Source organism: Thalassophryne amazonica, chromosome 2 (genome assembly GCF_902500255.1).
Source record: "Thalassophryne amazonica chromosome 2, fThaAma1.1, whole genome shotgun sequence".
Classification (NCBI taxonomy): Eukaryota; Metazoa; Chordata; class Actinopteri; order Batrachoidiformes; family Batrachoididae; genus Thalassophryne; species Thalassophryne amazonica.
In genome coordinates this window covers 65,263,732-65,289,895 of record NC_047104.1, presented here as the reverse complement: position 1 = coordinate 65,289,895, position 26,164 = coordinate 65,263,732, and the positions used below count along the sequence as shown (strand labels likewise).

The following is a 26,164-nucleotide window of genomic DNA, read 5'->3' as shown; positions in this document are numbered from 1 at the left end:
TAGCAACAAATGTAGAGGAAGAAAACTGGCACTTTATAACTGGGCACTCTCACCCTTAGAATCCATTTTCTGATCTTTATTCATTTTGTGCAGATTTACAAAATACAGTGCATCCAGAAAGTATTCACATTGCTTTACTTTATCCACATTTTATGTTAAAGCCTTATTCTAAAATGGAGTAAATTAATTTTTTTCCCCTCAAAATTCTACTCACAACACCCCATAATGACAACATGAAAGAGGTTTTGTTGTTTTTTTTATTATTATTTTTGCAAATTTATTAAAAAATTTAAAAACTAAGCAGCACAGTGGCTTCCAAAGACACGTAGTTTAGGTGGAGACTTTAAATCCGTAGGTGTGTGTGCAGGTGTGAATGTGTTTGTTTATCTATATGTGTTTATCTATATGTGGCCCAGCCCCCCCGGCAACCCTTAATTGGACAGAACAGTTGAAGATGAGTGAGTGAGTAAAAAAAAAACTAAGAAATCAAATGTACATAAAATTTTGCTCAATACTATGTTGATGCACCTTTGGCAGCAATTACAACCTAAAGTCTTCTTGAATATGATACCACAAGTTTTGCCCATTCCTCTTTGCAGCACCTCTCAAGCTCCATCAGGTTGGATGGGAGCGTCGGTGCACAGCCATTTTCAGATCTCTCTAGAGATGTCCAATCAGATTCAGGTCTGGGCTTGGACTGGACCACTCAAGGACATTCACAGAGTTGTCCTGAAGCCACTCCTTTGATATCTTGGCTGTGTCCTTAAGGCCATTGACCTGCTGAAAGATGAACCATCGCCCCGATCTGAGGTCAAGAGCGCTGTGGAGCAGGTTTTCATCCAGGATGTTTCTGTACATTTCTGCATTAATATTACCCTCAATCCTGACTAGTCTCCCAGTTCCTGTTGTTGAAAAATATATCCACAGCATGATGCTGCCACCACGCTTCACTGTAGGGATGGTGCCTGGTTTCCTCCAAACATGACGCCTGGCATTCACACCAAAGAGTTCAATCTTTGTCTCATCAGACCAGAGAATTTTGTTTCTCATGGTTTTGAGAGCCCTTTAGGTGCCTTTTGGCAAACTCCAGGCGGACTGCCATGTGTCTTTTACTAAGGAGTGGCCACTCTACCATACAGACCTGCTAGGTGGATTGCTACAGAGATGGCCCTTCTCCTCTGATCGCTCAGTTTAGACGGGCGGCCAGTTCTAGGGAGAGTTCTGGTGGATATGAACTTCTTCCACTTACAGATTATGGAGGCCACTGTGCTCATTGGGACCTTCAAAGCAGCAGAAATGTTTCTGTATCCTTCCCCAAATTTGTGCTTCGAGACAATCCTGTCTCTGAGGTCTACAGACAATTCCTTTGACATCATGCTTGGTTTGTGCTCTGACATGCACTGTCAACTGTGGGACCTTATATGTAGTCAGGTGTGTATGCCTTTCCAAATCATACCCAATCAACTGAATTTACCGCAGGTGGACTCCAGTTAAGCTGTAGAAACATCTGAAGGATGATCAGTAGAAACAGGATGCACATGAGCCAAATTTTGAGCTTCATGGGAAAGGCTGTGAATACTTAAGTACATGTGATTTTTTTAGTTGTTGTTTTTTAATAAATTTGAAAAAATCTCAAAAAATTACATTACATTGTCATTATGGGGTATTGTGTGTAGACCTTTGAGAGAAAAAATGAATTTCATCCATTATGGAAAAAGAATAACATAAAAAATTGTGGCAAAGGTGAAGCGCTGTGAATACTTTCTGGATGCGCTGCATTTGATGCTGTTCCAAGGAAGGTTCTGTCACTGTTACAAAATCCTGGACATTTTACTGCTGACATTGTGCGAGATCATAATATACTGTAGAATATGTATCCTAACAGATATATTAGACAGAGACAGGAAATGTTACAATCCATCTTCAACATCCTTTTGGTCTGCGCAGTTTGATCATTTCAGTTGGAGAAAAGCTTGGATAAATGTTAACAACTGTTTTTTTCTAATAAGTCAAGGAAGTTTCATTCAAGATTCTTCACAGGATTTACCGTTAAGAAGGTACTTGAACGATTTAATCTTGACTATGTGAATTTTGTGGGTCAGTGAAATAAACTATTGTCCATCTTTTTTCCCATTATATTCAAGAATATTTTGGAATGACCTTTCTAGGTTTTTGCTAAGGACATTAGCAATGTTGATTCAAATCGAACTGTATGATGTCATTGTATATTTTGTTTGAGATACTGTGGACAGAAGGCCACAAAGATTTATAATTTACTCACTCAGTATAACTTTATAACATTATTATAAACTTTAGGCACTCCTGGCAATTTTTCTTCTTCTTCTTCTTCTTCTTCGTGTTTAATGGCGGTTGGCAACATAGATTAACCATCTTACACGGAGCATTACCGCCACCAACTGGACTGGAGTGTTGGTCAGGAGGCTAACACCCCCCCCTCCCCAAAAAAAACCCCAAAACAAAACAAAAGGCAGTAGACTACCTTTTGACCTATGCAGTAATCTTGTATTCTTCAGATAGTCATAAAATTAATTGAAGCAGATCCCATCAGACTCTATCTTAAGTTTGTTCTGTAAGCTGAAGTCGATCTGTCTTCTTTTTCTTTCTCTGTTGCCTTCTTTGTGTTGCATGGGAGGCTTGATGACATTGTTCAGCGTTGTATGTTCTATGTTGTATATATTAATTTTAATATATAATTTTAAAAAACAGTCTGTGCTGCGCATGCTCTAAAAACGGGAAGTTTTGTTCTTTTATTTCTTATTATTTCCCTGTACAGAGTTAATCAAAAACCAGCTCTCAATCGAAAGTTGATCATCTATTGACACACACGTCACAAGACAGTGTTGTTTTTGCTGTTGGATGTGAGCCTTTGTGGATTTCTGTGTAACTTTTTGACTCAAATAAAAAACGTATCACAAGACAAAGAGAAGCATGACGAGAAAGCTTTTCTTGTTCTTTTATTTACAGGAAGAGAAAGTGGGTTGGGTTTGACTGTCGTGAAACATTACGTCTCCGGTGCGTCACGTGTCACGAGACGAACCAGGATGTAGGACGCTTGCAGTGGAAACACCAGCAACGAACGAGGGACATTACGATTAAATGTGTCTTCTTGCTACAAATAAGTAGATTAATGTGAACGTCACAGCTGAATCTGACACGACTAATGTTATCACGATGGAAGACTCTGTCAGAATTGTTATTTTTTCAGCCATTTTTTTTGTGTCGGGGGTAAGTGAAACTAAACTGCTATTAGCAACCAGTTAGCCTTGTAGCTGCTTTTATAATTACAGTCTCAGCATTTTGTCAGTATGTCATGTCTTGAGTGATGAGTTGTCATAGATAACGAGCTAATAGCTAACAGGCCGCTTAACCTTTTTAAAGGTATGTCATTATTAGATCCGTTTTGCGCTGGATCCAGTACAAAGTTGTCTTTTAAACAGATTCGCTGTAAACTGTAATGGGTTTCCGCGGACTTTTCACCGAGCGCCCTCGGGTGACCATTTCTGGCCGATGAAAACATCGCCGACCTCAATACAAATACATGTAATTTGGTCACTTTTCAAAGTGGTCAGACTCGTCGATAAAGTCAGTTTAATGTACAGTGGGTCATTTCAGGTCAGCTTGATGTATAAATCTCATCGTTTCAGGCAGTGAGAGCTATCAGCTGGCTGTTAGAAACAAGTTGGAGACAAAACAAAACCAGCTGATTTCAGTAAACAATCAATGCAGCCCCAGCTTGTTTTCATCAGGCTTCTCGGCCTCAACCTAACTGGATGAATAACTGGTCTGCCACAATTTGTAGTAGTAAAAGTACTTGTTTGAGTTAGCTCTGGTTGCACGACATATAAGCTACAGAAATGATACATCACAGCATTCACAAACTGCTAGGTTTTTTAATTTAGAGATTCTCTTAAAATTGAATAATGATTTCATGGTGTAGATATTTGCGTTTCCCATATGTTTTTCCCCAAATACTTTTGCCTCTACATTTAAATACTCACACCTAAATAAATAGTGAAATTCATCACCAACCTCATCCAAGTCACACATTGGACACATCATCTCTCCCCTGTTCCTCCCATTAAAAGACCCCTATTTACAGGTAGATAGTGATTCCTACAACGAAATCTACATACATTTATCCTATCTACATGATCTAATTTAATTAATTAATCTTCCATATTAAGCTCATCTTTAAAAATTCTGTAGTTAGTGCATTGGCTGTTGTCAAAAATCTTAGCTAGCCACTCTTGTTTACCCTTACCAAAAAGTAGTACATGCAAGTATGTTTCAAGTATACTTCCAGTTTACTTTTTATATACTTGTCAGTACTATTTTTTTTGGTAAGGGTAGACATGTCATTCAATCTAAGTTTAAGAACTTCTTTAAAGTGCTTACTCTTAAAATGATTCAATTCATTAGTCTATATGTTGCTAAATCCTGCATTATTAAGTGTGGTTTCTACCATCGCAACCCATTTTGATGTAAATGGGGTCTCAGGGTTTGTGTGCATACATTTCTGTAGCTTATACAAAATCACAGACAATTTGGACTGTTTGTCTGTCATCATCCTACTCCAGAAAGCAACTATTCTTTGCCTAACCACAGCTATTAATTTATTTGAACCTGTTTCACCGTAAACCATGCAACTTGGAGTGTAACTCGCAACGTTTAGAATTCCTTTAAGGAATTTTCTGTAGAAAACTTCAATTTCTGTGATATCTTCACACCCCCAAATTTCACATCCATATAATAAAATAGGCAACACCAACTTCTCAAACAGATCACACTAAGCATCCACTGGGAGCTTCAGTCTATGGACTTTTGATGTCATACTTAATAGAGCTCTTCTGGCTTATTCCTAATCTTACCTCTAGAGAAAATTACAATTTTAGTTTTGCTAGTATTTACAGTCATTTTCCAATTGTGACAATATGAGAATGCAGCATTTATGGCGTTTTGTAGATCAACCGGTGATTCTGCCATTATAACTGTATCATCAGCATACGACATAACATACAAGCGCAAATACACCTCCACATCATCATCACTTACAATATTTCTTATGTCATAAGAAATAGCATCTAGGCCTTTGTAGTGCCTACTTAGAAAAAACTCTTTCACCTTGTCCTTGACTATGATTTCACACAAAGTGCAGCAACAGTGAAAATAAGATTATAAAATCAAACCTTCACTGTGCCTTGTGATAGAATCACTACGATGACTGCTCCAAGATGGCGGCCACATTTCTTGGGCCTCAGCAACCAATGCGGCGTCTACTCTTCTTTATAATGTCTGTGTTCGTCTACCGTTGGCTTTTTATGCCTTTTTACAACGGTTTGTGGCTTTTTCCCCACTGCAGAGATTTTTTTATACCATTTCCGGTTTGTGCCTCCGTCTGCCATAGAGCAAGATCTGCAAATTGCTGCAGATGGACAGGTCAGTCATCCACAAATGAATGGAACCCCCACCATGTGACGCTGGACTCTGAATTAGGGATGCACCAATCCACAATTTTTCACTTCCGATCCGATCCCGGTACCTGAATTTGGATATCTGCTGATACCAATACTTTTCCGATCTGATACCAGAGCTCTGTTTGCCTTAATAATATTATCATTATTGTTGATTTTATATGATAGTTTTTCTTAAAAAGGAGACATGAAAGTTCAGCTACACCGAGATTTGATGTTTTGGTGAAAGAATTAAGTACTTTTATTTTTTAATAGACTTTTATAGCCTTATTTTTATATATTTAAAGAGAAAAGACAGCACTCTCTCTGTCTGTCTCTCTCTCTCTTGCTCTCTGTCTGTCTCTCTCCCGCTCTCTCTCTCTCTCCCCTGTCTCTTACTCTCTGTCTCTCTCTTCCTCTCTGTGACAGACAGAGAGACAGAAAGAGAGAGATAGACAGACTGTCTCTCTCTCTCTCTCCCTCTGTCGGTCTCTCACTCTCTCTCTCTTCCTCTATCAGTATGTCTCTTCCTCTCTCTCTGTTTGTCTCTCAGTCTGTCTGTCTCTCTGTCTCCCTCTCTCTCCCCCTCTGTTTTTCTCTCTCCCCCGTCTCTTACTCTGTCTCTCTCTTCTTCTTTCTATCTGTGACAGACAGAAAGAAAGAGAGAGAGAGAGAGACAGACTCTCTCTCTCTCTCTCTCTCCCTCCCTCCCTCCCTCTGTCTCTCCCTTCCTCTCTCTCTGCAATGGTGGGCACAGTTCCACTAATCTGCTAACAGCTAATTATCGAAGATAATGTTTTCATTATCAGATTAGCTTTTCAGATAACTTTGAAAACCATCATCGGACCAATTATCTTCCGATAAGTTTTGGTCTGATAATTTTTAGATCACTAACGTATGTGGTAGACAAAGCTGAATAGCTACAAATATTTAGAAAATTTAAAATCAGTTGAGCACCTACCTGTTAAATGTTTTGTAGCAGATATGTAGTTCTACCCTCCGTAAATGGAGGAGAACTGGTTCCAGAAGAAGCTGCTCTATCCTCTGCAGACAAAGGAGAACTGGTCACAAAAAAAGAAAAAACTAATTTCTTTTGACCCCATACTAATATGCTGGCAATAGCACCCAAGTCATCCAGAGGCATACAGGTTTAACTTATGGTTAAAATTTTAACCAAACTAATTTCGGACAAGTTATTTAAATTAACGTCATGTCTGAGGTTTATAAAGTGAAAATACCAGATATGTTTTATTTTTAAAGTAATGCGCTAATTTTGAAGGTTTTAGTGTGGAGATGCTGTGCCCAGGTGCATTATGGGTATGGGTGCATTCACAACAGAAGAAATGCATTTGAGACTCTCTGATCAGGCTCCACACAGACAACAGCATTAAACTCTTTGTATATTGTGCCTTCGTGAATATATTCTCTGAGTTTATAGATGTTATTGCGTTTGTGTTTGCATTTATTAAATTCCATGCATCTTAAACGTAGCAGACACGGATTATCTGGAATTTTGTTTTGGCAAGTTTTCACGGTCTCTACTGCCATCTACAGGCCAGTAGTGTTCATGGCAGTATTCACACTATAGCTGGGCAGACACTGTACAATATTTTCAATCACTGTACTCGGCTACAGGTCAAACTGTACGACAAAACCACAAAAGTTCAGAGTGTAAAAGTTCAGAGCACACGATTTATGTTCTCACACACATTGTACATTCAAAGACCACACATTGGACTCGTGTTTCCAGAAGCAAAATGTAAACAGAAGCTTTTTTTTAAAAAAAAAACTTTTTTTACAAAAACTCTTGATGGGAGACATCAAAGTTTATAAAAAAAAAACATTACAAGACTTTATATGAGTTGAAGGGGGAAAAAGAAACAGAAGCTGCTCTCCCAAAGAGATGATCACTGTTTATGCTCACTCTGGTGTTTGCACATGCACAGTATGAGAGGTTGGATGCTTGCAGCGTTTCAGCAGCGGGATACCCTCATGACGGCCGGCCAGAATATCAAACAGGTTTGATTTTCATCCAACCATACGATTGCCGATCAGTAGGTGGTCGTGAGAGGTTAAACGCAGCTCGTTACTCCATGTATACAACACGATGCAGGACGTGGGATTAACCTGAAACTCGGCGCGATCCAAAAAATTCTCATCCGAGTGAAAAATCAGATGAAAAAGGGCCAAAACTCGCACAGTGTAAGCCCAGCTTAAGTACTGAACGTCTGGCACCAGTAGTTGGCAGTGATCTATTTATTTTGACACGGGTTATATCAGACGGCTATCTAATTACAATTTGGCTTTTTTTTTTTTTTTTTTTTTTTTTTTTTTTTGAAAATGCCTCTTTTTTTTTTTTTACAAATAAAAAATGGCATATTTACAAAAGCACATCTATCTGTAAACACCAACACACGACACACCTCACATTAACGTGTTGGTGTTTACGTAGAATGAATGAGTCAACCAATCGGTGTTAGTGGAGGCACATTTTACCCATAATCCTTTTCCATCTGTTTGTTTGTTACAAAAACTTCAGAATTAGTGCATTATTCAACATTAAAAGATATGTTATATTTTAACTTTGTACAAATGACAGAATTGACATTAATGGAGTTATTCTATCAATATTAATTTTATTTATAAACCAAACCATGTCAGCACTGCTTTATTTTCCAAGACCTCCGCCTGACGGCAACGCTGTTATTGAGTAGAGAGTTGAGCGTCGCTGCTTCTGTGTTAGAAGCCATGTAGTAAACAGAAGCTTCCAGCAGGGGGCAGCGCACACAAAGACATAAGTGCTGACTCATTGTTTGGGTCTGTATACGCTTTTGATGCTCCCAGAAGCGATCGTGGTGTTAAAACTCAAAATCAGCTTGTTAGTAGTTGCAAGTGTACCGGAGACAATACTGGAATTTATCGGTTATCGGTTATCTGTCGCTTTCGATAAATTTTTGGGCGGTTTATCGGTTTAGCTTTATAAAAGATAACTTTTCAGTTAACTGATTATCTGTTATCGAAGCTAATTTTTTGGTTAGCCCTCTTCAAATGGTACAGGTAACCCTTATGATGCATGTTAGAGTTATAGATCGGTGGGCTGAAAAATACATTCAAGAGTTGAAATTCCAGTGATTGCTGTTGTGCATTACATACATACTTTGTCATGGGTGTTTATGTAGATTGTGGATGCAGGCTGTTAATGCCTTTGCAACCAGATCTTTCTCCAGAGAGGTCTCAGTGCAATTGGGAATTTTCTAGACTTTCTTGTCTTCCTTCCAGTTGTACCTCCAGTCGGGGGTGGGTGGGGGGAGGGGGATGTTTGAAAATAATTATGAACAGATATTTGAATGTGTTAAGGGTTGGAACTGTGGCTGCTTTACCAGGCAGGGAATTACAAGTGTCAGTTATATGAATGGAAAAGTGATTGTGTCTGAGATTCGTCCTTGAATGGTTGGCTGTTTTCTCATGTTTATGGCACTGGATTGCTTCTTACTTTCTTCTTATAACAGATGGTTATTTTAGAATTCATAATTTATTTTATTGTGTAAAAATAAGTATACAATTTGTATATATATTGACACATCATAACAAAATAGAATACATTTAAATCTGGTGGTATTACCATAATACAAATCATAGTTTCTTTTAAAAGTATTCACATTTGGCAAGGAAACCACATACCAAGGCAAAGCATTCCGTAACACTCAACTGATCTTTATTTATAGAGCGCTTTAGAACAGCCACAACTGAAACAAAAGTGCTGTATAGGGATGGGTATTGGTAAGATTTTATCTATCGATACCATTATCAAATATTAATGTTTTTTTTTTTGGTTGTTTTTTTGTTGTTTTTTTTTACCTTTTCAGCATTATTTATTTCATTAACTTAGACTTTGACAGAAACCATTTAAAAATAACGTTGGTATTACAAATATTATAACATAAATGTCTTTTTTAAATCTATTATTCTTTCTTTCAATGCATCTAAAACCACTCAAAATTAGTTAAAATAGGGCTTGCCAATAAAGATTATAAAATTTACCCAGCACTAAAATGGTTCTAGCTATAACCCTCTTTGGGTAGTCTACTTATCTGAAAATAGAACATAACTATACATGGGGGTCATTAAAAATCCAGCAACAACAAAAACAACTAAAACAGAACTAAGTCTCATGCTATGTTAAAAGCCAGTGAATAAAGTGCTCTAAAACACAATAGCTCTGTTGCTGAAAAAAAAATCTTTTTTGTATTCAATCTGCAACCCCTGGCAAAAAATTATGGAATCACTGGCCTCAGATGTTTATTCAGTTGTTTAATTTTGTAGAAAAAAAGCAGATCACAGACATGACACAAAACTAAAGTCATTTCAAATGGCAACTTTCTGGCTTTAAGAAACACTATAAGAAATCATGGGACAAGTTGGGACATGCCTATCTTGGCTTTCAATGCTTACCAGTCCAGTAAGTATCAGAGAAATTGTGGAGAGCTGGGCTTGTCCTAACTTGTCCTCTGACACGCCGAAACGGAGGTGTTCCTTTGTCTCGCTCAAACAGCGAATCGGATGTTACGCACAAAGCCTCCGCGCGGCTTTCCATAACAAAATCTCTTGTTAAAAGTGAAATCTGCCAGAAAATGGCTGATGTCCAGCTCTTGTGATAACCAGAGAAAGTGCACACGATGGTCTCGTATCCACCGAGCCATCAGCTTAGAAATGATCTGGCATTTTCTGCCTCGTCGCGCCGAGCGTCCTTAAAGCCGTCCTTAAAGCTGTATTAACAGTCCTTATTCTCTGTGAAGCCCGTAAAATTTTCACCGAAAGCCAGATCAATTTTTCAAATGGTTTCCAGGTGCCAGTCTCTAACAGCTTCTGAAAAAATTCTGATGGAAAAAAAGTCCAAATCATTCCGCCATTTCCAGACAATGAAAATCCGACGAGGGGGCGGGACCACTCCTTCCACAAGGCGTGCTCACAGGCAAATGACGTCACCGACAGGCGTGGAAAAACTCACGCATGCGCACGAGGGTTCAAGCTTGTCTGACGTAAAAACATATGAATGAAATCCATATAGTTTAAAAAAAATAAAAAGGACTGTTACTTTATTGACAGACCTCGTAAAAAGGAGTGGTCACACCCTGGAGAGCTGTTGCACCAAGTGGACTGACATGAATCATGGCTCCAACACGAGAGATGTCAATTGAAACAAAGGAAAGGATTATCAAACTCTTAAAAGAGGGTAAATCATCACGCAATGTTGCAAAAGTTGTTGGTTGTTCACAGTCAGCTGTGTCTAACCTCTGGACCAAATACAAACAACATGGGAAGGTTGTTAAAGGCAAACATACTGGTAGACCAAGGAAGACATCAAAGCGTCAAGACAGAAAACTTAAAGCAATATGTCTCAAAAATCGAAAATGTACAACAAAACAAATGAGGAACGAATGGGAGGAAACTGGAGTCAACGTCTGTGACCGAACTGTAAGAAACCGCCTAAAGGAAATGGGATTTACATACAGAAAAGCTAAACAAAAGCCATCATTAACACCTAAACAGAAAAAACAAGGTTACAGTGGGCTAAGGAAAAGCAATCGTGGACTGTGGATGACTGGATGAAAGTCATATTCAGTGATGAATCTCGAATCTGCATTGGGCAAGGTGATGATGCTGGAACTTTTGTTTGTTGCCGTTCCAATGAGATTTATAAAGATGACTGCCTGAAGAGAACATGTAAATTTCCACAGTCATTGATGATATGGGGCTGCATGTCAGGTAAAGGCACTGGGGAGATGGCTGTCATTACATCATCAATAAATGCACAAGTTTACGTTGATATTTTGGACACTTTTCTCATTCCATCAATTGAAAGGATGTTTGGGGATGATGAAATCATTTTTCAAGATGATAGTGCATCTTGCCATAGAGCAAAAACTGTGAAAACATTCCTTGCAAAAAGACACATAGGGTCAATGTCATGGCCTGTAAATAGTCCGGATCTTAATCCAATTGAAAATCTTTGGTGGAAGTTGAAGAAAATGGTCCATGACAAGGCTCCAACCTGCAAAGCTGATCTGGCAACAGCAATCAGAGAAAGTTGGAGCCAGATTGATGAAGAGTACTGTTTGTCACTCATTAAGTCCATGCCTCAGAGACTGCAAGCTGTTATAAAAGCCAGAGGTGGTGCAACAAAATACTAGTGATGTGTTGGAGCGTTCTTTTGTTTTTCATGATTCCATAATTTTTTCCTCAGAATTGAGTGATTCTATATTTTTTCCCTCTGCTTGGTCTAAAAAAAAAAAGTAATCGTTACTGACTGCCACAATTTTTTTTCCTGATTTCTTATAGTGTTTCTTAAAGCCAGAAAGTTGCCATTTGAAATGACTTTAGTTTTGTGTCATGTCTGTGATCTGCTTTTTTTCTACAAAATTAAACAACTGAATGAACATCCTCCAAGGCCAGTGATTCCATAATTTTTGTCAGGGGTTGTATTGCTTATCTTTGCACATGCTGTTTGATGCACATTTTCCTCTACTCGCACTCATCTTGTGTGTTTTTTTAAGAGCTGACGTAACGTGAATTTCTCCACTGTGAGATCAATAAAGTCTTATCAAGCAAGTTGTCGTTCTATAAATTTGTCCAGTCTGCTGTTGTAAAGTTTTTCCAGTATCTTTGAAAATTGGGACAATAGAGACACAGGCCTATAGTTAGTAAAAAGATGCTTGATACCAGATTTGAATAAAGGTATCACTTTTGCCACTTTCATACTGTTAGGAACAATTCCAGTTTGAAATGATTTATTAAAAATACACGAGTGATAATGGTTTTGCAATTTCACTAATTATTTGCTTTACCAAGGACATATGTACCTCATTATGAGCCGTTGACTTTTTACTTTTACATGTACTATGTTAACAATTTCCCTTTCATCTACTGGGCTGAGAAACATTGTGTGCGGATTTCTGGCGATTAATTGCTGATTTTCCCATGGACTGTGTGGAATTTCAGCTGCCAGATCTGGCCCAACATTAGCAAAAAATTTATTGAAACTATTCACTACTTGGCTCATGTTATATTCATCTTTGTTGTTATATATAAAGTATGTTCTGTAGTTACTTGATTTGGGTTTATTCGCTATAATACTATTCAGTATTTTCCATGTTTCATTTATATTGTTTTTATTATCGTTTAGTATTTTTCTAAAGTATTTATATATATATATATATATATATTTTTTTTTTTATCATTATTATTTTATTTTTTTTACAGTTCTGCATAATAGTTTAGTTCATTTTTATAGTTCTTATATTTAATCTCTGCCTCTCTTGATTTACTTTTAATTAATTCTCTGTATAGCATATTTTTCTTCTTACAAGCCTTTTGAAGACCTTTTGTTATCCATGGGTTAGATTTATATTTATTATTTTTATTATACTGTATAATTGGCCAATTTTTGTTATATATATTGAGAAATATGTTTTCAAATTTAGAATATGCTAAATTCACATCTTGCTTCTTGTAAATAGGAATCCAATCTTGTAAAAGTAAATCATTTTTTTAAGGCAGTGACAGCTTCTTCAGATTGCAGGCGCTTACAATATTGTGCTTTCGCAGTACTTTTTTTAAATTGAAATTCGGATCAGTTACTATAAAAATTGGTAAATGGTCACTAATATCATTAATTAATAAGCCACTTAGTGTTTTGGTATTGATATCATTTGTAAGTATATTATCAATGAGAGTAGCTGAATGTGAAGTTATTCTTGAAGGCCTTGTAATTTTTGATATAGATTTAGACTGTACATAGTGTTAATGAAATCCTAAGTTACTTTATGCAGATACGGGTTTAAGAGATCAGTGTTTATATCTCCACAGACAAATACTCTCTTATTACACATCTGTGAAAACAACTTCTCTGTCCAGTTTTGAAACTCTTCAATTTTACAGCCTGGAGCTCTATATATGCAGCTGATAATTATATTTTTGCCTTTTTCCATACCTATTTTGATTGTGATGGATTCCAAAAGATTTTCCATAGTCATTTGATCTTTAATTTTGTAGTTTAGCCTTTTGTCAACATACAAACCACTCCTCCTCTATTTTGTCTATTCAGATGATTGAATTCATAACCCTCCAACTCATAGTTTGTATAATCACCCTCTGTAAGCCATGTTTCTGTTATGGTAATTATACTGAATGGTTGATAGAATTGTTTGAAATAGTCTTTGATACACCCAAAATTTTTGTACAGACTCCTGCTATTAAAGTGGATTATTGTTCATTTCCCCTCACATGTAATGCAGTTATTGTATTGTTCCTCTGTGTAATACTGACAGTTACTATCTGTGAAGGAATAGAAATGATTGTCCGGATCTATGTCATATTCCAGATCCTCTATATGATGCTCTGTATACTTAAAAGGTTGTAATTCCAGATTCTCATAACCATGTATCATCTCAGTTATATTATTACTGTTCAGAAGCTCTGATGAATGGTCTGTTGTTTTGTCAGTCATTATGAAAGTTGGTTGCCTTACCATGTTTTATTCATATTTTGCCAATTCCTCCATGCTTCTGATCAGCAACACTTTGGCTTCTTCTGGGGACCTGTTCAATTTGATGAGTACTTTGGAGTTTGTAGTCCATGTGTTTTGAATTTTTTGTTGTTTTCTCAAGTATCTTGCCTTCTTTGCTGCATCTGCATTGTGTTTAGTGAGATGCTCATTTAAGTAAACATTGGATCCTTTAAGTTTATATCATTGTTTGAGCAGAGTTGTTTTGTCTTTCCTGTTGACAAACCTCGTGATGACTGTAGGTTTATCTGATGTATTCTTCCTGGGTAACGGGTGACACGCTTAAATAGTGTTTATATCCAGATCGATCCCCCTTGTTTGTAAAAAAGCAGCAACTTGTTGCTCTGTGGAGCGTTCATCTTGTTCATCGGGCTCCCCCTTGTTAGCAGAGGCTGCTGCCCGAGCATACGATCTGGGTCTGATGTAGAGCCCAGATACAGCAACATCGTTCATTTGCGTGTACTGCTCCATCTCATTCACCCTCCTTTTCAAAGACGCGATACATTTGTCCTTCTCCTCGATAAGGCCTCTCAGGTCCTTAACTTCTTTTATAAGTGCCAGTATCTCCTCTGCTGAGTTTTTACGGCACCAGAAGATTGAGAATATCCAGAACCTTTTTAATATCCTCCAGATTCAGATGCCCCATTCTCACTGTCTTATTTAACAGCTGCTTGTTGTGCAACAGCGATTAGCTTTTAGCTGTTAGCCGAAACCAGGCTGGCTTAGCCTAGCTTGCATCGTCCCGGCTTCCCTGCGGGGCTGGCAGGCTGACTGCTGATGTTAATTGCGGCCTCAAATGAGCCGCGGGCCTGGGTGGTGTCTCCGGCGGCCAAGGGCTGGTGACGACCTCCGACGAGCGCGGGGCTGTTGCAGTCTCCTTCAAGCTGTGATCTCGGCTGGGGGCTCCAGCGAGCCGCGGGCTGATGGCAACCTCCCTCAATCCGCGGTCCCAGCTGGGGCCTCCGGCGAGCCGCGAACTGATGGCGACCTCCCTCAAGCTGAGGTCCCGGCTGGGGCCTCTGGCGAGCTTCGGACTGTTGGCGACCTCCCTCGAGCTGCATTCCCGGCTGGGGCCTCTTGCGGGCTGTTGGTAACCTCGTATCGAACCGTGATTTTTGTGTATCATTACAGCCCTGATATATTTTGTAATGATACACTCACACTGAGTGTAATGATATGTTCACGCTGCTCGCTCTGGTGAGCACCAGCGTCTGGGTAGACGGCCGTACCGTTGTACAACTTCGATCAGAGTCCATGGGCCGCCGAAGGCCTCAGCCAGGACCAGGCGCGTCGGTGGATGCCATCAGCCCTGCAGCACGCCGGAGGCCCAGCCGGGACCGCGGCTCGAGGGAGCCCGCTTCAGACCGCAGCTCGACGGAGGCCCAGCCGGTACCGCAGCTCGTCGGAGATCGTCACCAGCCCTCCACCGCCGGAGACACCACCCAGGCCCGCGACTTGTCGTGGCTGCAATTAACATCAGCAGTTGGCCTGTCGGCCCCACAGAGAAGCCGGGACGTCGCAGGGTAAGCTAAGCCAGCCTGGTTTCGGCTAACAGCTAAAAGCTAACAGCTGTTGCACAACAAACAGATGTTAAATAAGATGGTGAGAATGGGGCCAAAGGAAGCACCCATGACGGAGGATCTGGAGGATATTAAGAAGGTTCTGGATATTCTCACGGAGGAGGTTTGTGCCATAAAAACTCAGCAGGAGATACTGGCACTAGTGAAGGAAGTTAAGGACCTGAGAGGCCTTATCGAGGAGAAGGACAAACGGATCGCATCATTGGAATGAAGGGTGACTGAAATGGAGCAGTACACGCGAATGAACGATGTTGTTGTAGCTGGGCTCTACATCAGACCCAGATCATATGCTCGGGCAGCAGCCTCTCATAACAGGGGGGACCCTGATGAACAAGCACATGGACTTCAAACTGTAAAGTATTCATCAAACTGAACGGGTCTCCAGAAGAAGCCAAAGTGTTGCTGATCAGAAGCATGGAGGAATTGGCAAAATATGACTAAAACATGGTAAGTGTACGCAACCAACTTTCATAATGACTGACAAACATACAGATCATTCATCGGTGCTTCTGAACAGTAATAGTATAACTGAGATCATACATGGTTATGAGAATCTGGAATTACAACCTTTTAAGTATACTGAGCATCATATACAAGATCTGTAATATGAGATCGATCCGGACAATCATTTCTATTCCTTCATAGATAGTAACTGTCACTATTACACAGAGGAACAATACAATAACTGCATTTCAAGTGATGGGAAATTGTCAATAATCCACTTTAATAGCAGGAGTCTGTACAAAATTTTTTGGAGTATCAAAGACTATTTAAAACAATTTTGTCAACCATTCAGTATAATTGCCATTTAACAGAAACATGGCTTACAGAGGGTGACGACACAAACTATGAGCTGGAGGGTTATGAATTTAATCATCTGAATAGACGAAATAGAGGAGAAGGAGTGGCTTTGTATGTTGACAAAAGGATTAACTACAAAATTAAAGATGAAATGACTGTGGCTGTGGAAAATCTTTTGGAATCCATCACAATTGAAATAGGTATGGAAAAAGGGAAAAATATAATTATTAATCAAATCAATTTCATTTATATAGCGCCAAATCACAACAAACAGTTGCCCCAAGGTGCTTTATATTGTAAGGCAAAAGCCATACAATAATTACAGAAAAACCCCAATGGTGAAAATGACCCCCTATGAGCAAGCACTTGGCGACAGTGGGAAGGAAAAACTCCCTTTTAACAGGAAGAAACCTCCAGCAGAACCAGGCTCAGGGAGGGGCAGTCTTCTGCTGGGACTGGTTGGGGCTGAGGGGAGAGAACCAGGAAAAAGACATGCTGTGGAAGAGAGCAGAGATCAATCACCAATGATTAAAAGCAGAGTGGTGCATACAGAGCAAGAAGAGGTGAATAAAAAGAAACACTGGGTGCATCATGGGAAACCCCCCAGCAGTCTAAGTCTATAGCAGCATAACTAAGGGATGGTTCAGGGTCACCTGATCCAGCCCTAACTATAAACTTTTTCAAAAAGGAAAGTTTTAAGCTTAATCTTAAAAGTAGAGACGGCGTCTGTCTCTCTAATCCGAATTGGGAGCTGGTTCCACAGGAGAGGAGCCTGAAAGCTGAAGGCTCTGCCTCCCATTCTACTCTTACAAACCCCAGGAACTACAAGTAAGCCTGCAGTCTGAGAGCGAAGCGCTCTGTTGGGGTGATATGGTACTAAGAGGTCCCTAAGATAAGATGGGACCTGATTATTCAAAACCTTATAAGTAAGAAGAAGAATTTTAAATTCTATTCTGGAATTAACAGGGAGCCAATGAAGAGAGGCCAATATGGGTGAAATATGCTCTCTCCTTCTTGTCCCTGTCAGTACTCTAGCTGCAGCATTTTGAATTAACTGAAGGCTTTTCAGGGAACTTTTAGGACAACCTGATAATAATGAATTAGTAGTCCAGCCTAGAAGAACTAAATGCATGAATTAGCTTTTCAGCATCACTCTGAGACAAGACCTTTCTCATTTTAGAGATATTGCACAAATGCAAAAAAGCAGTCCTACATATTTGCTTAATATGCGCATTGAAGGACATATCCTGTTCAAAAATGACTCCAAGATTTCTCACAGTATTACTGGAGGTCAGGGTAATGCCATCCAGAGTAAGGATCTAGTTAGACACCATGTTTCTAAGATTTGTGGGGCTAAGTACAATAACTTCAGTTTTATCTGAATTTAAAAGCAGGAAATTAGAGGTCATCCATGTCTTTATGTCTGAAAGACATTCCTGCAGTTTAACTAATTGGTGTGTGTCCTCTGGCTTCATGGATAGATAAAGCTGGGTATCATCTGCGTAACAGTGAAAATTTAAGCAATGCTTTCTAATAACACTGCCTAAGGGAAGCATGTATAAAGTGAATAAAACTGGTCCTAGCACAGAACCTTGTGGAACTCCATAATTAACCTTAGTCCGTGAAGAAGACTCCCCATTTACATGAACAGATTGTAATCTATTAGATAAATATGATTCAAACCACTGCAGCGTAGTGCCTTTAATACCTATGGCATGCTCTAATCTCTGTAATAAAATTTTATGGTCAACACTATCAAAAGCTGCACTGAGGTCTAACAGGACAAGCACAGAGATGAGTCCACTGTCTGAGGCCGTAAGAAGATCATTTGTAACCTTCACTAATGCTGTTTCTGTACTATGATGAATTCTGAAACCTAACTGAAACTCTTCAAACAGACCATTCCTCTGCAGATGATCAGTTAGCTGTTTTACAACTACCCTTTCAAGAATTTTTGAGAGAAAAGGAAGGTTGGAGAATTGCCTATAATTAGCTAAGATAGCTGGGTCAAGTGATGGCTTTTTAAGTAATGTTTAATTACTGCCACCTTAAAAGCCTGTGGTACATAGCCAACTAATAAAGATAGATTGATCATATTTAAGATCGAAGCATTAACTAATGGTTGGGCTTCCTTGAGCAGCCTGGTAGGAATGGGGTCTAATAGACATGTTGATGGTTTGGAGGAAGTAACATGAAAATAACTCAGACAGAACAATCGGAGAGGAGGAGTCTAGCCAAATACCAGCATTACTGAAGGCAGCCGAACATAAAGATATGTCTTTGGGATGGTTATGAATAATTTTTTCTCTAATAGTTAAAATTTTATTTGCAAAGAAGGTCATGAAGTCATTACTAGTTAAAGTTAAAGGAATACTCGGCTCAATAGAGCTCTGACTCTTTGTCAGCCTGGCTACAGTGCTGAAAAGACACATGGGGTTGTTCTTATTTTCTTCAATTAGTGATGAATAGTAAGATGTCCTAGCTTTACGGAGGGCTTTTTTATAAAGCAACAGACTCTTTTTCCAGGCTAAATGAAGATCATCTAAATTAGTGAGACACCATTTCCTCTCCAGCTTACGGGTTATCTGCTTTAAGCTGCGAGTTTGTGGGTTATACCATGGAGTCAAGCATTTCTGATTTAAGGCTCTCTTTTTCAGAGGAGCTACAGCATCCAAAGTTGTGCTCAATGAGGATGTAAAGCTATTGACGAGATAATCTATCTCACTCACAGAGTTTAGGTAGCTACTCTGCACTGTGTTGGTATATGGCATTGAAGAACATAACAAAGAAGGAATTATATCCTTAAACCTAGTTACAGCGCTTTCCGAAAGACTTCTACTGTAATGAAACTTATTCCCCACTGCTGGGTAGTCCATTAAAGTAAATGTAAATGTTATTAAGAAATGATCAGACAACAGGGGGTTTTCTTGGTGGGTGGGCTCATTTACATTTTGAGCGAAGCCAACTGAATCTAATAATAGATTAAATGCAGTGTTGAGGCTGTCATTCTCAGCATCTGTGTGGTTGTTAAAATCACCCACTATATCTAAGTCAGACAAATGGTCTGAAAATTCACAGAGAGCTGCGTATATAGAGCTCCTGGCTCTAAAATTGAAGAATTTCAAAATTGGACAGAGAAATTGTTTTCACAGATGGGTAATAAGTGAGTATTTGTTTGTGGAGATATAAACATTGATCTCTTAAACCCGCATCAGCATATAGTAACTGAGGGTTTCATTAACACTATGTACAGTCTAAATCTATATCCAAAAATTACTAGGCCTTCAAGAATCACTTCACATTCAGCTACTCTCATTGATAATATATTTACAAATGATATCGATACCAAAACACTAAGTGGCTTATTAAGTAATGATATTAGTGACCATTTACCAATTTTTATAGTAACTGATTTGAAGTTTAATAAAAAATGTACTGAGAAAAAACAATATTGCAAGCGCCTGCAATCTGAAGAAGCTATCACTGCCTTAAAAAGTGATTTACTTTTACAGGCTTGGAATCCCATTTACAATAGGCAAGATGCGAATTTAGCATATTTCGAATTTGAAAACATATTTCTCAATATATATAACAAAAATTGTCCAATTATACAGTATAATAAAAATAAAACTATAAAGCTAACCCATGGATAACAAAAGGTCTTCAAAAGGTGTGTAAAAAGAAAAATAGGCTATACAGAGAATTCATTAAAAGTAAATTAAGCGAGGCGGAGGTTAAATATAAGAACTATAAAAATAAACTAACAACTATTATGCGGAACTGTAAAAAATCATACTTTGGAAAAATACTAAACGATAATAAAAACAATATAAAGGAAACATGGAAAATATTGAATAGTATTATAGCAAATAAACCCAAATCAAATAACTATCCAACATACTTTACTTATGCCAACAAAGATGAATATAACATGAGCCAAGTAGTGAATAGTTTCAATAAATTTTTTGCTAAAGTTGGGCCAGATCTGGCAGCTGAAATCCCACACAGTACATGGGAAAATCAGCAATTAATCGCCAGAAATCCACACACAATGTTTTTCAGCCCAGTAGATGAAAGGGAAATTATTAACATAGTTAGTACATGTAAAAGTAAAAAGTCAACGGATCATAATGAGGTACATATGTACTTAGTAAAGCGAATAATTACTGAAATCGCAAAACTATTATCACATATTTTTAACAAATTAATTCAAACTGGGATTGTTCCTAACAGTATGAAAGTGACAAAAGTGATACCTTTATTCAAATCTGGCTGCAAGCATCTTTTTACTAACTGCAGGCCTGTGTCTCTAGTGTCATAATTTTCAAAGATACTGGAAAAACTTTACAACAGCAGACTGGATAAATTTATAGATCGACACAACTTGCTTGATGAAAGTCAATATGGTTTTAGAGCAAAAAGGTTCATGACACTGGCTTTGCTTGATTCCATAGAAGAGATCAATAAACATGTGGACCAAAGGGTAATAGTTGCAGGTTTATTTATTGACTTAAGAAAGGCTTTTGACACAATTGATCACAATATATTATTTCAAAAGTTGGAACTGTATGGGATCAGAGGAGTTGCTCTGAGTTGGATTAAAAGCTACGTACAAAACCGAAAACAATTTATTAAACTCGGGGAATACTTTTCTTCATATCTGGACATCATTTGTGGGCTACCACAGGGTTCTGTGTTGTGCCCAAAATTATTTATTTTATACATTAATGATTTATGTAAAGTCTCAGATATGGTTAAAACTGTGCTCTTTGCAGATGACACAAACCTGTTTTGCTCAGGGGAAAATCTGCAACAATTATCTGATTTAGGAACAGAAATGATAAAGTTAAAGAAATGGTTTGATGTTAAAAAATTATCATTAAATTTGTCTAAAACTAAACTGATGTTATTTGGAAATTATAAAAAAAGACATACAAATTCAGTTAAATATACATGGGGTAAACATAGAACGTGTCAAAGAGAATAAGTTTTTAGGTGTCATTATTGATGAAAAAATTAATAGGAAAGCTCATATTCAGCATATTCAAATGAAGGTATCAAAAAGTATTGCAGTATTAAATAAAGTACAGCATGTTCTTGATTGCAGAGCACTACATACTCTCTATTGTTCATTGGTTGCACCCTACTTGACTTATTGTGCTGAAGTTTGGGGCAACAATTACAAAACTACATTGCAACCATTATTCATTCTTCTAAAAAGAGCATTAAGGACAATTTATAATGCAGGTTATCGAGACTACACCAACCCACTGTTCATTAAATCTCAAATATTAAAACTTAATATGATTTCGTTCAAGACTGTTCAATTAATGCACAAAGTGAAAAATAAAGAAGTGCCATTTAGAATTCAAGAATATTTTACTGAGAGAAGGAAAATATAATTTATGGGGCTTGTATCATTTTAAAATTGCTGGCGCTCGGACGACCAGGAAAGGTATCTGTGTCTCCATGTATGGCCCTAGATTATGGATGAACTCAAACGATGTCCAAATATCAATCAGTTTAAAAATCAATATCAAAAAATGATGTTTTCAAGATATGTATCTAATGAAGTACGATGAGTTTTGTGTTGTCAGTTGTAATTGGGAACTTGTTCAGTAACATTCATTTGTGTATGTATATATGTATGTATATATTCGTATATGTATACGTGTGTGTGTGTGTAATTATGTATGTATGTATGTGTAGGTGTACGAGGTCTGTCAATAAAGTAACGGTCCTTTTTATTTTTTTCAAAAACTATATCGATTTCATTCATATGTTTTTACGTCAGACATGCTTGAACCCTCGTGCGCCTGCGTGACTTTTTCTACGCCTGTCGGTGACGTCATTCGCCTGTGAGCACACCTTGGGAAGGAGTGGTCCCGTCCCCTCGTTGGATTTTCATTGTCTGGAAATGGCGGAATGAAAAGGACTTTTTTTCCATCAGAATTTTTTTCAGAAGCTGTTAGAGACTGGCCCCTGGAAACCATTCGAAAAATTTATCTGGCTTTCGGTGAAAATTTTACGGGCTTCACAGAGAATAAGGTCTGTTACTACAGCTTTAAGGACCCCTTTAAGGACACTCGGCGCGCCACGCTCCGAGCTGCGACGACGCGGCACAAGCCACCGGACCATTTCTAAACGGATGGCTCTGTGGATACGAGACCGTCGTGTGCTCTTTCTCTGGTTATCACAAGAGCTGGACATCAGCCATTTTCCGGCAGATTTCACTTTTAACAAGAGATTTTGTCATGGAAAGCTGCGCGGAGGCTTCGCGTGTCACCGATTCACTTTGGAAGCGAGACAAAGGAACACCTCCGTTTCGGCTTGTCAGAGGACAAGTTTGGACATGTCTGTCTCGGCTTTCAATGCTTACCAGTCCAGTAAGTATCAGTGAAATTGTGGAGAGCTGGACATGTCCAAACTTGTCCTCTGACATGACTGTGTGTATACTGTATATGTATGTAGACGAAGACACGGTGTTCACTTGATATGTTTATGATAACGGGATTTGAGTATGTGTTTGTAGTATGGCCCAAGCAGAGGGTCACCCCTTAGAGTCTGGTCTGCTTGAGGTTTCTTCTTCAATACATCAGAGGGAGTTTTTCCTTACCACTGTCGCCTGTGTGCTTGCTCTGGGGGTAGGTAATGTGTATATATGTATGTATATATGGGGTGGGCATTTGTAAGCTTTGCTTCTGCTCACCCCGTTTTTGGTCACACATGTCACTGTGGAATTGTCTTGTATATCAGTTTTTGTTATTGACGAGTTGTGTGCCAAATAAATAAATTTAAGTTTATATAATATAAAATTCTTTTAATATAAAATATTGGAGTGGCTGGCTGGCTGGCTGGTTGGTGCTGGTCATCAATTAGCATAACCTCCAGCTGAAATGCATCTGCTGAACCGCAGAGAAAGAGGGATAAAAAAAAAATCATGGACCCAGTCCACCAACCTTAAAAAAAAAAAAATCCCTCAAAAATGGTTAAATTTTACAACTTGGGGAAAAACAAAACAGAAAGCCACATCCCATCACCTTTTAGCAAAATGTCAAGACTTTGGCGCAACGACATTGTGCCATTGCTTAGGAAGGGCCCTGTACTATTGATGTTGTTTAAAAAAGCAAAAGTACTTTTTATCCGATTACTCGATTCATTGCCAGAATAATTGATAGAATACTGGATTACTAAAATAATCGATAGCTGTAGCCCTAATTGATTGACTGTGCTGTCAAATTCCTTCCTTTACGTTAAGATAAACGGAAGATTCACTGCCAATCTCTGAACTGAATATGAGCAAGTGACCGAGTGTAATTTTGTAAATATGTTTCACAAGTTTTAACATTTGTAATTGTTTTGTTAAATACAATCCATGAATATTCTAACTTTACTCTTAAGGTTTTTAAAATATTACCACAGATATCGCTAAAATTGCTCGTTAGGTGGTTACAAGTTGGAAACTATTTTCAGTTTCAATTTTCAATTTATTTTCATTTATATAGCACAAAATCACAACAAGGTTGCCTCAAGGTGCTTCACACAAGTAAGATCTAACCTTACCAAACCCCAGAGCAGCACTGGCAAGGAAAAATTCCCTCTGAGGAAGAAACCTCAAGCAGATCAGACACAAAGGGGTGACCTTCTGCTTGGGCCATGCTACAGACACAGATTACCACCTTTTCTAAAATTTTGCAACAGAATGATAGATATATCGGCCTGTAATTTTTCAATACACTAGGGTCAAGATTAGATTTTTGTATTAAGATTTTCATAGCCTTTGTATAATTGCATAAGGACTTCATTTAATCTTTTAAAATATTGTTGAAATTTAATTCCCAGCCCCCCCCCCCCCCAAAAAAAAACTATATTTAGACACATTATTTGCATTTTTATAATACTTTAAGCCTGAAATATGATAAAATATTAAATCGGTGGCCATCTTGGACCCTGTCTTGAATTTCCAAAAAGCCCCATTTGGGAGTCTTGGGGACTTCTAGTGTGTTATTCCTGACCGTTTTGTAAACATTTCCTGAAATTTTCAGCTTGTTATAAATTTGTTCTGGGTCTAAACCTATTACTCCTGGGCTATAGGCTGTAGGCCTATTTTCTGAATGTATAGGGAATGTTGTTCAGACCTGTTGGCCCCGTCAGAGGAGTGGTAAATGATGAATAGGAGTTTGTCGCTGCTGTTGTCTATCTATTTATTTATTTATGTCACATTATCTTTTTATTATGTCAAATTGATGTCAGTTTAACATAAAATTGATAAATTAATATTGTAAAGTGCTTTAAAATGTATGTATTCCCAAACTACTATACGTATAAAGTTTTGATGGATTATCACTAACATATTTGCTCGTGGTTTATATGCTGTGAAGAATTCTCTAAGATCCTCTGTGTTACATAGCGGGGGTCGCTAACCCTCTTACTGGTGATCACCTGCCCTTCATGTTTTCCACACCTACCTGCTGCAGCCACAGCTGATTAGTCAATCTGCGCTTCCTAGCTATGATTGGACTACTTTGTGTCCCTAGGGTGAATAAGAAATCTATGGGTCACAGAGCTTTCTCTTATCGTACCCCTGTTCTGTGGAATGATCTCCGTGTCAATAAAACAGTCAGATTCTGTGGAGACTTTCAAGTCCAGACTTAAGATGCACTTATTTTCCCTTTCGTATGGCTAGCATATTGGCATAGTATAGTTCTACACTTTTTACTCTTTTAATTCATTTTATTAGGAAATGGAGCATGCTGCGGCCTCAACTTTATCTAAATTCTGGGTCTTTTAGTGAAGCTCAGGGCTAGTGGCCAGCGATCGCCTTAGTATTTCCCATTTTTCTTGTTGTTTAATGCTGACAAATTATACTGTATTTCTTGTCTTTCTGATGTCTGATTCTGTTTTTTCTCTCTGTTTAAGGTGCAGCTCCATCCGGAGATGGGTGTGGTATTTGTGCTGGAGCCCCTCCTGTTCTGTACACCAACTGCATTTCCTGTATATTTGTTTTGTGAATTGTTCTGTAATTTATGTCTGTAGCATGGCCCAAGCAGAGGGTCACCCCTTTGAGTCTGGTCTGCTTGAGGTTTCTTCCTCAAAGAGAGTTTTTCCTTACCACTTGTGTGTGCTTTTTATATGTGTTCATGTACCGGGCTGGCTTATGTGTGTTGTGTGTTCGTCTGTCGTCATGAGGCCGGTCATGGTTTGCTCAGCCATGCTGTTGACCTAAGGCAGGATATACATCTGGAGCTGGTCCCCGGGCGCCTAAAGGCGACTTCTACTCCTAACTGGCAATTAGGATGCGTTAAATGCAGTAAACACATTTCATTGTGCAGAGAACATGTTCCTTTGTGCATATGACAATAAAATTCCTTTGAATCCTTGAATCCACTGCTGCTCTGGGGGATAGTAAGGTTAGACCTTACTTGTGTGAAGCGCCTTGAGGCAACTCTGTTGTGATTTGGCACTTTATAAATGAAAGTAAATTGAAATTGAAAAATTGGCTAAGCACACCTGACTTAGTTAATTAGCAATGGGTGGAGCAGGGAGAGTTGGGGAACATGCGGAGCAGGTGAGCTCCAGGAACAAGGGTTAATGACCCCTGATGTAGAGGAAGACATAAAATTGGAATAATGTAAAATGCTGTTAAGTGCTATCGCAAACATTTGGGTTATTGAGGGTCTTGCCTATTCATCAGTCCTGGGAAATTGAATTATTAGCAGAACTGGTATACATTTGGCACTGTAAAATGG

General features: G+C 38.5%; 1 protein-coding gene across 2 annotated transcripts in view; it reads left to right on the top strand.

The window, feature by feature from the left end:
* Window positions 1-3,049: 3,049 nt before the first annotated feature.
* zgc:123258 (uncharacterized protein LOC641502 homolog) overlaps window positions 3,050-26,164 on the top strand; it is a 118,542-nt gene continuing 95,427 nt past the window's right edge. For both annotated transcript variants that reach the window (XM_034186925.1, XM_034186917.1), the window contains exon 1: window positions 3,050-3,246. In XM_034186925.1, coding sequence (XP_034042816.1) covers window positions 3,193-3,246 — 54 coding nt within the window. In that variant the 5' untranslated portion in view covers window positions 3,050-3,192. The remainder of the gene's footprint in view (window positions 3,247-26,164) is intronic.